This window comes from Ruditapes philippinarum, unplaced genomic scaffold (assembly GCF_026571515.1).
Source record: "Ruditapes philippinarum isolate M1 unplaced genomic scaffold, ASM2657151v2 ctg4613_1_1_1_1, whole genome shotgun sequence".
Lineage (NCBI taxonomy): Eukaryota > Metazoa > Mollusca > Bivalvia > Venerida > Veneridae > Ruditapes > Ruditapes philippinarum.
This window is the reverse complement of record NW_026859976.1, coordinates 88,304-101,175: the sequence shown is the minus strand read 5'-3', so window position 1 is coordinate 101,175 and position 12,872 is coordinate 88,304. Positions and strand designations below refer to the sequence as shown.

The 12,872-nt window shown below is 35.3% G+C and overlaps 1 protein-coding gene across 1 annotated transcript in view; it reads right to left on the bottom strand.

Moving 5' to 3' along the window:
• The window catches only part of LOC132758465 (uncharacterized), a 70,206-nt gene that overhangs the window by 49,205 nt on the left and 8,129 nt on the right, over positions 1–12,872 (bottom strand). Inside the window, exons 8-9 of the mRNA XM_060750140.1 lie at positions 12,351–12,473; positions 10,774–10,995 (exon numbers count right to left, since the gene is read on the bottom strand). Coding sequence (XP_060606123.1) covers positions 10,774–10,995; positions 12,351–12,473 — 345 coding nt within the window. The remainder of the gene's footprint in view (positions 1–10,773; positions 10,996–12,350; positions 12,474–12,872) is intronic.

Here is a 12,872-nt window from a genome sequence, read left to right as displayed (position 1 = left end):
TGAGGCAAAAATGTGACCGTTAAAGTGATAACCAGGTTGTTTGTAATTTTAGCTCCTGTAATGTTAACAAGGTTTTTCTATTGCTAGCTCCTGTGACCTAGTTTTTCATCCGAGATGACCCATGAAATCATCGGAGCTTTACCTATACAAGCATCTTGACAAAATTTGATGACGATTGAGGTAAAACTGTAACCACTAGAATAAAATCGAACAAGGGACGACGGACAACGGACGACAGACGACGGACTTTTAACAATCCTAAAAGCTCACCTAGAGATAGCACGGGCGAGCTTATAAAAGAGTCAACAACCCCGAGTTCATAACTTTAAAACGAAAATATTGATACATCCCGTATTTATTTTTGGTAAACAAGCTATTTTTAGAACTAGGTCAACACCAGTTAATCAAGATTTTAGTAATTACAGAGAGTGTCAATACACAATTTTAAGGGAAATCATTTTTATACTCACTTTGGCATTAATCTGCACTAATATTGCTTTTACAGTATTGTTTCATTTTTAGTAATTACAAATTTAAGTGCTTGTAAAGCACATCCCTCTCTGGAGGCAGCCATGTTGTTTCCAATTGCGTTATGGGTAGTTACCCATGGCAACTATATAGAATAGTGTCAGACTCTGAAGCTGTCAAACGATTTTTAAAGTAAATTATTCACAGATAAGCTGCAGATTAAAGATACCAAGGTGACAGTCATGTTATTTAGGGTTTAATCTTTTGATTTATGTAAATTTTTGAGGAACTTTAATTCATTTTTCTGATTTAAATTTAGTTTTTCTTGTATTATACAAGGCTGTTCCATGTACACTTTATTGAGCTGTGTACATTTTGCACACAATTTCTAGGTTGTGTTCAGAGTTTCATTGAGTGCACACAGTCAGTCTGTGTGTGCACACATAATTTAAGTGTGCAACTGAGGAGTATATAAGCTCCTGTAAATTCAGCCAAAGAAAAGTTTTCTGAGATTTTGAGCTTCAGCTTGAGTTTTTGAAAGTAAACATTTTTTCTGCAATTGTAAGTCAACTTAATGATTTTTTCTATCTTTTGCATTTATAAGAAAACTTTTATCAGTCATTTAAAAGTAAAATTTTATCATTTTTAAGTAGGAATTTATTGTTTAAACTAAGGCTTGTTGACAGATATATTTTGCATTTTGAGCTTAAATACATTAAGCTAATTTAACACATATTAAATTTTAAATATTACATTGCTTAAATTATTGTTTGGACTTTGTTTATGTCATATGTGTTTTGCTGACATTTTGATAGTAAAGTTTTAATTATTCATATGATAATTTTGATAAATACTAATGAAATAAATAATAACGTTTAAATTTACTAAATCTTGGTGTTTCTTATAATAGAAATAGTTTAAGTAAAGGTATAGGTAAATAAACCCTTAAGTAGAAACTTCCGATTTAGCTTAGCCATTTCGAGCCACACTCCCCCCTACTTTGTCCAGAAGTAACTTGAGCAGAGACCTTAGAATTCAACTTAGAGATACCTAAGCCGGCCAGAGCGCAACACTTTCTTGGTGCACAGCGGTGAAATTCTACCTAACAGTACAGACAGAATTTAGAGATTCGAACACAAGTCTAACAGAACGCTACCATGGACAGTTTATCTCAAGCAGACGATGAGGGGGTTGTATTTTTCAATACTTCTGTAGGAGCTGAAGTTAAAAACACACAACACAGTAGAAGTAATGAGAATACCTGTCAAGACATATCAGAACTTCAAGATAGTGATGGGATGTCAGTTTGTTCCTAATCTTCATACAGACTACCAACCACTTCAAATGTAGCAGTGAACACAGCTAATAGGCAAAGTCAAGATAGCAATAATGTGCATGATGACATGTTGGTAAATATAACAGGGTGCTCAAAGATGTGGTAAACAGAGTTAAGAAACTTTAAAGAAGCGCAACAGGTTTCTACAAATACCCAGGTTTCGGGTCGCCAGCCAAGAAGTTTCAATGAACAACACACCCACACTGCAAATTTTTTCGGGTATGCAGAATTACAGCCGACAGCCGCTATACAGTGAACAGTACAGACAGGAAGTCCCAATTAATTATAATGAGGGGTCATTTTTTTAACAGGCCTTCACAAAGTCGTTCCATTTTAGACGGGCAAAATAGAAACTACAATCATCATGACAGATTACCTGAAGTATATGGGCAACAGTATGGTTTCTAGTGAGGTGTACAATGGTTCAAATAGAGGAGCATATCTCAATCCAACCATACAGTCACAAATGGGCAACGGCCGGAGAAATAATGAGAATATGCGTATATACCATCGTTCTGTGGAAAAGATGACTGGGCAGTATGGATTGCTCGTTTTGAAGCAATTGCTCGTCGCTTAAATTGGGATGAATGAAGATAAATTAGACCAGCTACTTCCAAGGATTGAAGGGAAGGCGGCAGAATTTATGTTTTCAACAACTCCAGCCTCATTTTTTATATAATTATTAGAGAAATTGGTGCGTGAAATGAATAATAGATTTATGGTCATCGAAACTAATAGGGCATTTGCATCAAAATTTAGTAGGCGGTGCCAAAAAGTAGAAGAAACAGTGGAAGATTTTGCGGCTGATCTAAAAATGCTGTATGATAAGGCGCATGGATACAGGGATAGACATATAAGAAAGAGAATGAGGACTTAGTCAGAAGATTTCTGGGATGGATTGAGAGATGATGAGGCGCGTTTCGAGTCGAGTATCACAAAGAACCAGCAACAATAGACGAAGCTGTATTTTATGCAGTAAAATTTTTATTCAGACTCGAGCTTCTATTGGACATGAACAGAAAAAGTTAAGTAAATTTACAAAGGCGAGCAATAGAAGATTCGACTGAAAATGATGATAAAGGTGAAGAGAGGGTGTTTCGAGTTCCTGAGAGAAAGAATAAAAATGTCGTCTGAGAGAAAACTTGCAATGAGATGACTGCCACACATCAGGAAGAGAATACCAGTAATAGGCAAGAACAGATGTTGCAGAAAAATAATGGAAAGATTAGAGAAATTAGAAGGAGCAAACAAGCCAGATAATAAGAGACGAGGATTTATCAAACTAATACAGTTGAGTGTTTCAACTGCCATCAAAAAGGCCCATTATGCACGAGACTGTCCAGATAAACAGAATGGACAAAGGAAAGTGGAAAAAAGCCATGAAAGAAAGAACAACACTGAAATTCGATCAAGTACTGAGCCTTTAAACTACCAAGGACCAACCTTTTTGTGGCCAGGGGGCGGTCCGCTTGAGAATATGGGCCATTTATAGAGAGAATACAGAAGAAGTAGGTGATGTTGATAGAGCAAGAAGTCTGTGTGATGGTGTCTATGTGAAGGGAGCCATAGAGGGTGTTCCACTGATGTTCACGGCAGATACTGGGGCTTCAAAGACAATTATTTCTACCAAGATATATGAAAGGATTGATAAATCTAAAAGGCAACTCTTCAAAAGTCTGTGTGTTTAAAAGGGGCAAGCGGGTCACCAATAAAAGAGAGAGGTAAAGCTGAGTTTAATATAGAGTTAGGACAATATGAGATCATCAGTGAAGCTGTGGTTGCTGAAATAGAAGATGATGCTCTGTTGGGTTTTGATGTTTTTAATGGGGAGCAAGAAGGGACCTGCAGATATTCTCCTGAGTAAAAATAAGATTATTTTGGATGGAAATTGAGATTCCAACTATCCAGATTGGTAAACACAAAGAGACTAGACGAGTGGTGGTAGCCAAAGATGTTAACATTCCGGGTCAATCAGAAAGCAGTTATTGATGTTTTTTGTTGAGAGGGTAGAAACAGATGACAATGAAGGTCAAGCAGACTATTTTTGGTAGAACCTACAGATTCATTTAAGGAAAGCTACAATTTTATTGATGGCAAATCGACTTTGATAGATATTAAATCAAGGTACTACGTGTAAATGCGAATACTAAATCCTTTTACGTGTGAGGTATCTTTGAAAAAAAGACGCAGAGATAGCAACTGCCGACAGAATCGATAGGGTTGTTAGCATTATCGCAAATGAAAGAAAAATAGTCTTGAAGTTGAAAATAATAAACAGAATAAAGAAAGGTCGACATTCAAAAGCAAAACGCAAAGGTGGAAAAATAAATTTACAATTGCTGAAGAAAAAGAGGTACCTGAGCATCTTAAAGTACTGTACAAAGAAATCTGCAGAGGGAAAATTAGAAGCATGAAAAGCATATTCTAGCAGGGTTGCTTGTAAATTTTGGGGATACATTCTCTAGAAATGAATGGGATATTGGATTGACTAGTTTAACAGAGCACTCATTAATACACTATGGAAATGCCACTCCAGTAAAACAGAGGCCTAGGAAAGTACCATTAGCTTATGCGGCAGAAGAAAAAGAAGCAATCGAAGACCTTCTAAGAAAAGGAGTTATTCAAAAAAAGTACATCTCATGGTCAAGTCCAATAGTATTTGTACGAAAGAAATTCTGGCGCCATACGGCCATGTGTTGATTATAGAAGGGTGAATGCGTTAGTAAAGCCAGAATGGTTTTCCTCTCCCTCGTGTACAAGATTGCCTTGACGCAGTAGCAGGTTCTTTTCTTTATTTAGTAGTTTTAGATCTTACAAAAGTGGTTATTTCCAGATTCCACTTAAAAAAGAAGACATTCCCAAAGAGTGCTTTTTCATGTAAATTCGGTCAATATGAGATGGTTAGAATGCCTTTCGGTTTAAACAACGCAGCAAGTACGTTTCAAAGAAAATGGAGTTAGCACTTCAAGGTTTGCAATGGGTTACCTGTTTGGTGTACATTGATGATATTATCATTTTTGGAGACTGACTTTGAAAGAACACATCAGTAGAGTGGAGGAAGTTCTTAGACGTATAAGAGATTGCCGGTCTAAAGCTTAAACCCAGACAAATGTCATCTGCTGCAAACAGAAGTTGTTTTTCTTGGACATGTGGTGTCAAAAGAAGGTATTAAGCCAGATCCTACAAATATATCCAAAATTGTACAATGGCCGAAACCCCAGAATGCAAAGCAGGCAAAGCAATTCGTAGCAACAGGTTCATATTACAGGCGTTTTGTTAAGGACTTTGCTAAAATTGCGAGACCTTTAATAGAGCTTACAAAAAAAGGATAAAGCATTTATTTGGGATGAACAGTGCGAAAAGGCATTTGCGACAATAAAAGAAGCCTTAATAAGCCCAGAAGTGATGGGTTATCCTATGAACTATGGCGGAGTCTTTTTGCTTGATGTTGATGCGTCGGGAGTAGGAATTGGTGCGGTACTTCAACAAATTCAAGGTGATAGAGAGAGAGTTTTAGCTTATGCTAGTAGAGCAATGAACAAAGCCGAAAGAAACTACTGTATAACAGAAAAAGAATTACTCGCAGTTGTTTTCTTTGTGCAATATTTTCGACAGTATTTATTTAGGAAGGCATTTTAACAGTGGAGAAACCGACCACCAAGCATTAATTTGGTTATTTCAGTTTGAAAGACCTTCTGGAAAGATTGCCAGGTGGATAGAAATTTTTGGCACCTTTTGATTTCAACCATTGAATACAGAGCCAGGAAGAAAACAAGGACACTGTGATCACTTAATCTAGGTTTGAAAATCCTAAAGATTGTCATGTCAATGATGTTTGAATATGAATGAGCCTTTGAAATGCGGTTCCGTGTAAAAAATGTAAGGAACAGAAGCAAATGGCTATGATGTTGGAAGTTAAAGATAAACAGAATCAACATACTGAATTTCCTCTTAAAGAACAAGTAAGGGTAGAACCAAAAGTAATAACCGGTGAAGAACCACAACCAGGTCCTTCAAGACAATCTCAGTTTCAAGATAACCCAAATTGGTTATGGACCAATTCGGCAGACGAATTAGCCAAGAAGCAAGCTACTGATACTGACATTGGACCTATTTATGAAGCTAAAGTACAGAATAAGAAACCTTCAAGTTCGGATATGGTGTCTGAGAGTCCTGCCTGCAGACATTACTGGATTTTGTGGGAAAATCTGCATTTACAAGATGGGGTTTTAATAAAAGACTTCAGTAAGTTGAATGGTACTGGACAGTACATGCAACTTATAGTACCCGGATCAATGAAAATAGATATCATACAACAAATGCATGATACAGTGATTTCAGGACACCTTGGAACTAAGAAAACAAAAGAAAAACTTGCGCAAAGATATATCTGGTTTGAAATGAAAGAAGATGTAAGACTTTACATTATGAGGTGTGACATATGTGTAGCTGATAAACAGCTACAAAAACCACCAAAAGCAGCCATGGGACACATAAGAAGTGGAGCTCCATGGGACACTTTAGCCATTGATTATCTCGGTCCATTTCCGGAAACACCTAGACAAAATAAATACATTTTAGTAATGACTGATCTATTTACAAAATATGTTGAAGTGGTTGCAGTCCCGAATCAACTAGCAGAAGACTGTGCACGTAGAATTCTGAATGATTTCATTTCCAGATGGGGAGCGCCGCTTTCAATACATACAGACCAAGGAAGAACTTTTGAAAGTAGACTTTTCCAAGATCTATGTAAGATGTTAGAGATAAGAAAGACAAGAACCAGTCCAAGAAATCCAAAATGCAATGGCCAAACTGAAAGATATAATAGAACACTATTGAAGATGATAAAGGCATACATAGTAGATGAACAAGATGAGTGGGACTTACACCTTGGTTGTTTGGCAGGAGCTTACCGGTGCACACCATGTGAATCAACAAAAATCACACCTAACTTATTAAGTTTAGGTCGAGAGATTAGATTACCAGCAGATTTGGTATATGGTTTTGCTTCAAATCCAAGAGAAGAACCAGAATGTGCAACATACATAGCCAAGCTAAGGGACAAAATGATGCATGCACATAATATAACAAGACTGTATTTGAAGTCTAGTGCAAAGCGAAGTAAAACGATCTACGATACAAAGACCTCTTATCATGAATACAAAGCAGGTGACGTGGTGTGGTATTTACATGAAACAAAGAAGGTGGGAGTCACACCCAAGTTAGAGAAGATGTTTGACGGACCATTCATCATAAAAGAAAAATTTTCAAATGTAAATTTTGTTATACAAATGGACAAAGATGGCAAGGAAAAATTAGTACACAATGATAAGCTGAAACCATATGTTGGTGTTAATATTCCAAGTTGGATACAGGAGATCAGCAAGACATTAATAAAGAAAAGCTCCAGTCAGTAGAATATTGTAGTCCATGAATAGCATATGTAGCAGTACTTTTAGATGTAGCAGTAGTGTAAATACTGTAAGAGTCATATCAAGAATGTACATGTCAGCAAGACTCATCAAAATCAACCATTGTCAAGATTGTTAAGTTTGTGGTCTGTCAACAATCCTCCATGCCTATTGATGTTTTCAGATTGTGTTCTAAAGGTTGTAACCCTATTGGTAAAAATGTTCAAAATGGATATCGTTTCAGGTTATAATGAGTGAGAAGACACCAAGACGAGGCAAATTGTACACCTGCTTACACTGTCTGAAGCAAGGGAAAACCTTTACAGAAGTGAAGTATTGGGTAACTGGTCACGTATGGAAGCACCATGTACCGTTGTCAGAGGCTGCGTTCTATTGTTCCCTGTGTCTCTTTAGATGCACGACAGAGGAGGCGTTGATGAAACATGTGAAAACCTACAAAAGGCATTTGTTAATGAAGAAAGGGAAGGGTGAAGGTAGTAATGACAGTAGGTATTTAATGAAGAATCCTACACCGAAGATATTATTGGAAGGGGTTGACTACAGGGTGCAGACAGTGGAGGAACGAGTTTCGGGTGTGTCAACTGATGAAGATCCATTTTATGTAAGTGAGAGCAGCACACCGGTAACGGGAGATAGCAGACTGATAACAATTAGTGTGACCCCAGAAGTATTGTCTGATTTCATTAATAGCCAGAATAACAATATAAACAAACAAACTAGTCAAGTACCTTCAGATGATACCGAAATTGTTAAGGACCAAAGGCATTGTATCGTGCAGCATGACCTTCCATTTACGGTAACGTCCTCTTCCATTCCACCAGCCATAGCATCTTCCTTTTTGGACCCCCAGTAACAACAACTATGACGACCGTTCCACCAATGACACCGATCTCACGACAGGAAACCACATCTTTTAACTCGCAACTTTCAATTTTTTAGAATCCCTTTGTTTAACACCTGGGGCAGGCAACACTTACAAGTACATCTGTACTCAACACCCCTATTATCAAAGTCCGCACTGAGGAAAACATTTTGGATCAGCTGCTACCAAATGGAGCGTTAAATTTTGGAACGCCTTTTATCGCCACCCCACAGATTGTGAACACGCCAGAGGTAAACATGGAATTGGAAACAGAGAATGATGAGCCAGAGTGTAAGAAGAGGAAGTGTGAAGATGGAAAGTCAATGGAGAAGTTATTAGAAAGAATAGTGATGTCTATAGAAGCGAACAGTAGAGAGCAATTGAAAGTGTAAAAGGGTCAATGGATAGAATGAACGATAGTTTTAAAGGTTTTACAAAGGACAATGGAAGAGATAAAGTATGAAATAAAAGAGAGCAGAGAAGAGAATAGGAGAAGAGTAGAAAGAAACAACAGACACGAAGGGCACAGAGAATCAAACATAACAAACAGTCGACCGAGAACTAGTTACACATCAGACAACAGACATCACAGTAGAGAATTTAATAGAGAACGACATAGAGAACAAGACAGAGAAGACAAAAATGGAAACAATAACAAAAGACGTAATAATGAAAATGATGAGAGACAACACAAAACCCAAGGAAAGGAGCAAAGCAACAGAAACACTGAGGAGAAAAACAAAAACTTGAAAGAAGGACGATCTGTATTGAAATCAGTGATAAATAAGAAATAAACGATTATACATTAAAATATTCTAGGAACATTAATTATATATATCAGCAAGGAGTCAAACAGGAATGGAGAACTATTTAAGTAATAAATAAGTAAATGGACTGAAAGTATTAAAACATTATGATGTCTATCAACACTATTGTTATATATTGCTACTATAATAATAAGAGATAATTTTGTTAATGAAGCACTGAAATGAACTAAATGATTATTAATTGGTTGTTAATTGAAATCTTTAATTGATTAATAAGTTAAATTTTTAAGATGTATGTTTAATCTTAATTTTTATTTTTACTATTGCATTGTTTCTGACACGTTTATATTATTTCTAAGTAGTATTCGCATATTAAGCGTTATATGAGAGTCAGATGGTAACATTTGATGACGACATTTATAAGTGGGTAGGTAATGATACATCCCGTATTTATTACTTGGTAAACATATCAGTTGTTAGAAACTAGGCATCAACAACTATTAATTCAAGATTTTTACGTTCAATTACTATGAGAGAAGGTTGTCAATACGATCAGATTTTAACGTTGCGAAAGTCTATATCCCTTTATAAACATTCATTGAATTTGGGCCTACCTATGAAAATTCTGCAACTAATATTATTGTACTTATTTTTTTATAATCACAGGTTTTCTCTCGTCATTTAACTTTTTACTTGGAGTTATTAATCTTAAGAATTTAGGAGTAAGTCCGTAAGATAAAAATTGAACTATCATAACACCTCTCTTTGGAGAGTGTCAGCCATGTTGTTTCCAATTGCGTTATGGGTAGTTACCTCATGACAACTATATAGAATAGTGTCAGACTCTGAAGCTGTCAAACTCGATTTTTAAAGTAAATTATATTCACAGATTGAAGCTGCGGGCAGATTAAAGAATACCAAGGTGACAGTCCGTCATGTTATTAGGGTTTAATCCTTTTGATTTTATGTAAATTTTTGAGGAACTTTAGATTCATTTTTTCTGATTTAAATTTAGTTTTTCTTGTATTAAAGTACAAGGCTGTTCCATGTGTACACTTTATTGAGCTGTGTACATTTTGCACACGAATTTCTAGGTTGTGTTCAGAGTTTCATTGAGTGCACACAGTCAGTCTGTGTGTGCACACATAATTTAAGTGTGCAGCTGAGGAGTATATAAGCTCCTGTAAATTCAGCCAAAGAAGTTTCTGAGATTTTGAGCTTCAGCTTGAGTTTTGAAAGTAAACATTTTTTCTGCAATTGTAAGTCAACTTAATGATTTTTTCTATCTTTTGCATTTATAAGAAAACTTTTATCAGTCATTTAAAAGTAAAATTTATCATTTTTAAGTAAGGAATTTATTGTTTAAACTAAGGCTTGTTGTCAGATATATTTGCATTTTGAGCTTAATTACATTAAGCTAATTTAACACATATTAAATTTTAAATATTACATTGCTTAAATTATTGTTTGGACTTTGTTTATGTCATATGTGTTTTGCTGACATTTTGATAGTTAAGTTTTAATTATTCATATGATAATTTTGATAAATACTAATGAAATAAATAATAACGTTTAAATTTACTAAAGCTTGGTGTTTCTTATAATAGAAATAGTTTAAGTAAAGGTATAGGTAAATAAACCCTTAAGTAGAAACTTCCGATTTAGCTTAGCCATTTCGAGCCACACTCCCCCCTTCTTTGTCCAGAAGTAACTTGAGCAGAGACCTTAGAATTCAACTTAGAGATACCTAAGCCGGTCAGAGCGCAACAATATTGCATGACTTCAAATGCGGTAGTTGATATATATAATAAAAGTATTATGTTCTAAGTATACATGGTGTTTGTTCTATTTTGGTTTATTAAAATAATTGTGAATAAAATATGAAAAATAACATATCTCTTATACCTTTGTTTATCATACTGCTCATGACCAGTTTGAAGTTAGACTCATCTGTACTGATTTTAAAGAAATGCTGTTCGTTTTCAATCTGTGAAGCGAGTTTCCTCATTGTTTCTAAGCCTTTAGTATCCCTAAGGTCCCCGATTGCAATTGAATATATTTCCACATCAAAGTCTTCTTTCAGACTTAAAGACAAATCAGTTGGATCATCCGTAGATGTCAGTCTTCCTATTATAAGTACAAATGTAAAATAATCATATAATTCTATAACATATTTGGAAAATAAGACTGAGTGGATATCACACATAGTATGAACAGCTTTAAAGTAAGTGTATAAATGCACTGATTCAAACTTGAATTTTATTGCCCTCCGAGACCGATCACTCTATTGGTCTGTCGCTTGTTTTCACATCAAAAAGGAATGGTATGTATAAAAATGGTCGTCCCAATGATTGTTGATTTCTGTGTTATCGAGCTTGTAAACTATATCGTGTGATAGAATACATACTCTTGTGTCCATGCATACATAATGTAAACATAGGATAATCAAAAGCAGAATCATTAAAGAACTCCCGAAACAATAAAATTGAAAAGGTTGAAAACTCGTATTGATTCAGCCTGATCTTAGACGGTACTTGGAAATGAAATTACGGGTTGTCCAAGCAAATAGCACAAGCAGAATTCAACATTAAATGTTGAATGGTAAAATTTAGAAATTTGAACCTTCTGCAGATGTATTCATACGGCGGTTACCATGGACCTTCAATGTTGCATTAGTGTCATTCCATCAAAAGAGGCGTATGTTCCCGAATTATAAGAAAGCTCTAAACGAGAGCACAATAGGGGAAGTAATAAAAGGGCATTTTGAAAGGGGATAAGAGATTATAAGCCAACAAATCACACAGATAATACGTCAAAAGCAGGCACCATCTCTTAATGGTTCTAGGACTTACATAATACTTGACCATGCAAGACAGTTTCGCTTTTGAAATTTGCTTCAAAAGTAAAAAGCCATAATGTAAAAAGGAAATTTCTGAGTGGTAAAATTATGTGAATTATTTGCAAAAATAAATGTTCGTTCAGTAAAAAAGAATTCAAATGAATCTGAAAGTACAAAAGCGCGAATAATTGTCTAGTTTATTTATGGCACGAATTTTTGGACTCACAAAGTTTCGGATGTTATAAAACAAACTTCGCTTAAAGTTTACATGTATAATTAATCAAAATCTTGTTCGTTACTTTTTTGTATCAATTCTTTGAAATTGCCTTAGAAACATTCTAACTGCACTGCAAAATCCTTCATAAACTTGAAAATTTGGTGTTGACGTATACCCAGTATTTTAAGCGAAAAATTGTAATGAATAACTTACTTATTTTCACGGGCAGTTCGAATCCCATTCTTTTGAACGAGAAAACTTTCTAGTAAAGTTATAAAAGACTGTTGGTTCCTCTATTTTATACAAAGAAAGTCCCTTAATTATTCTACAACTATTAAACCATCAATTCGTGTCATAAACTGTTCAGTATCAGTTAACGGTATGTATATATCGTAACAGGCTCAATTCATAAAAAGTGCCACTTACCGTCACTGATAACTATTAAAACTTGTTGGGAAATTCTGTCTCTTCGATGTTTCTGACCCTTTAGTTTAGTTTTTATTTGTTCATATATGTCTTTCAATGCAGCTCCAATTTCAGTCCCATCCTCTGTAAAAATAACAATCTGTAAATAACTCTAATTTCGTTCGATCCAATAAGTAATTAACCTTTATTTTGTTTAATCCAGTTTGTTATTAACTCATTTTCATTGACTTATTCGCAATGGTATTTACATGCAAATACAGGGATCAAACAATTGTTGCAGTCATACATGTCATGGTTCATAATTGTTCACTATTTAGGGGTGAATATTTGTAAGCGACCGTAGACCGTAGCTCAGCCGATAGTGAAAATTTCACCACTTTCGAGTTTGAATGTTTCATTCTGCTAATGCCAATTATAAGTGACGCGGACGGTTTCTTTTGCTCTGCCAAGTACAGTCCATGGAAAACTCAATCAAACCCAACCTGTAACATTTTTAATTAAGTCTTTTTGTTGGGTTTTGGG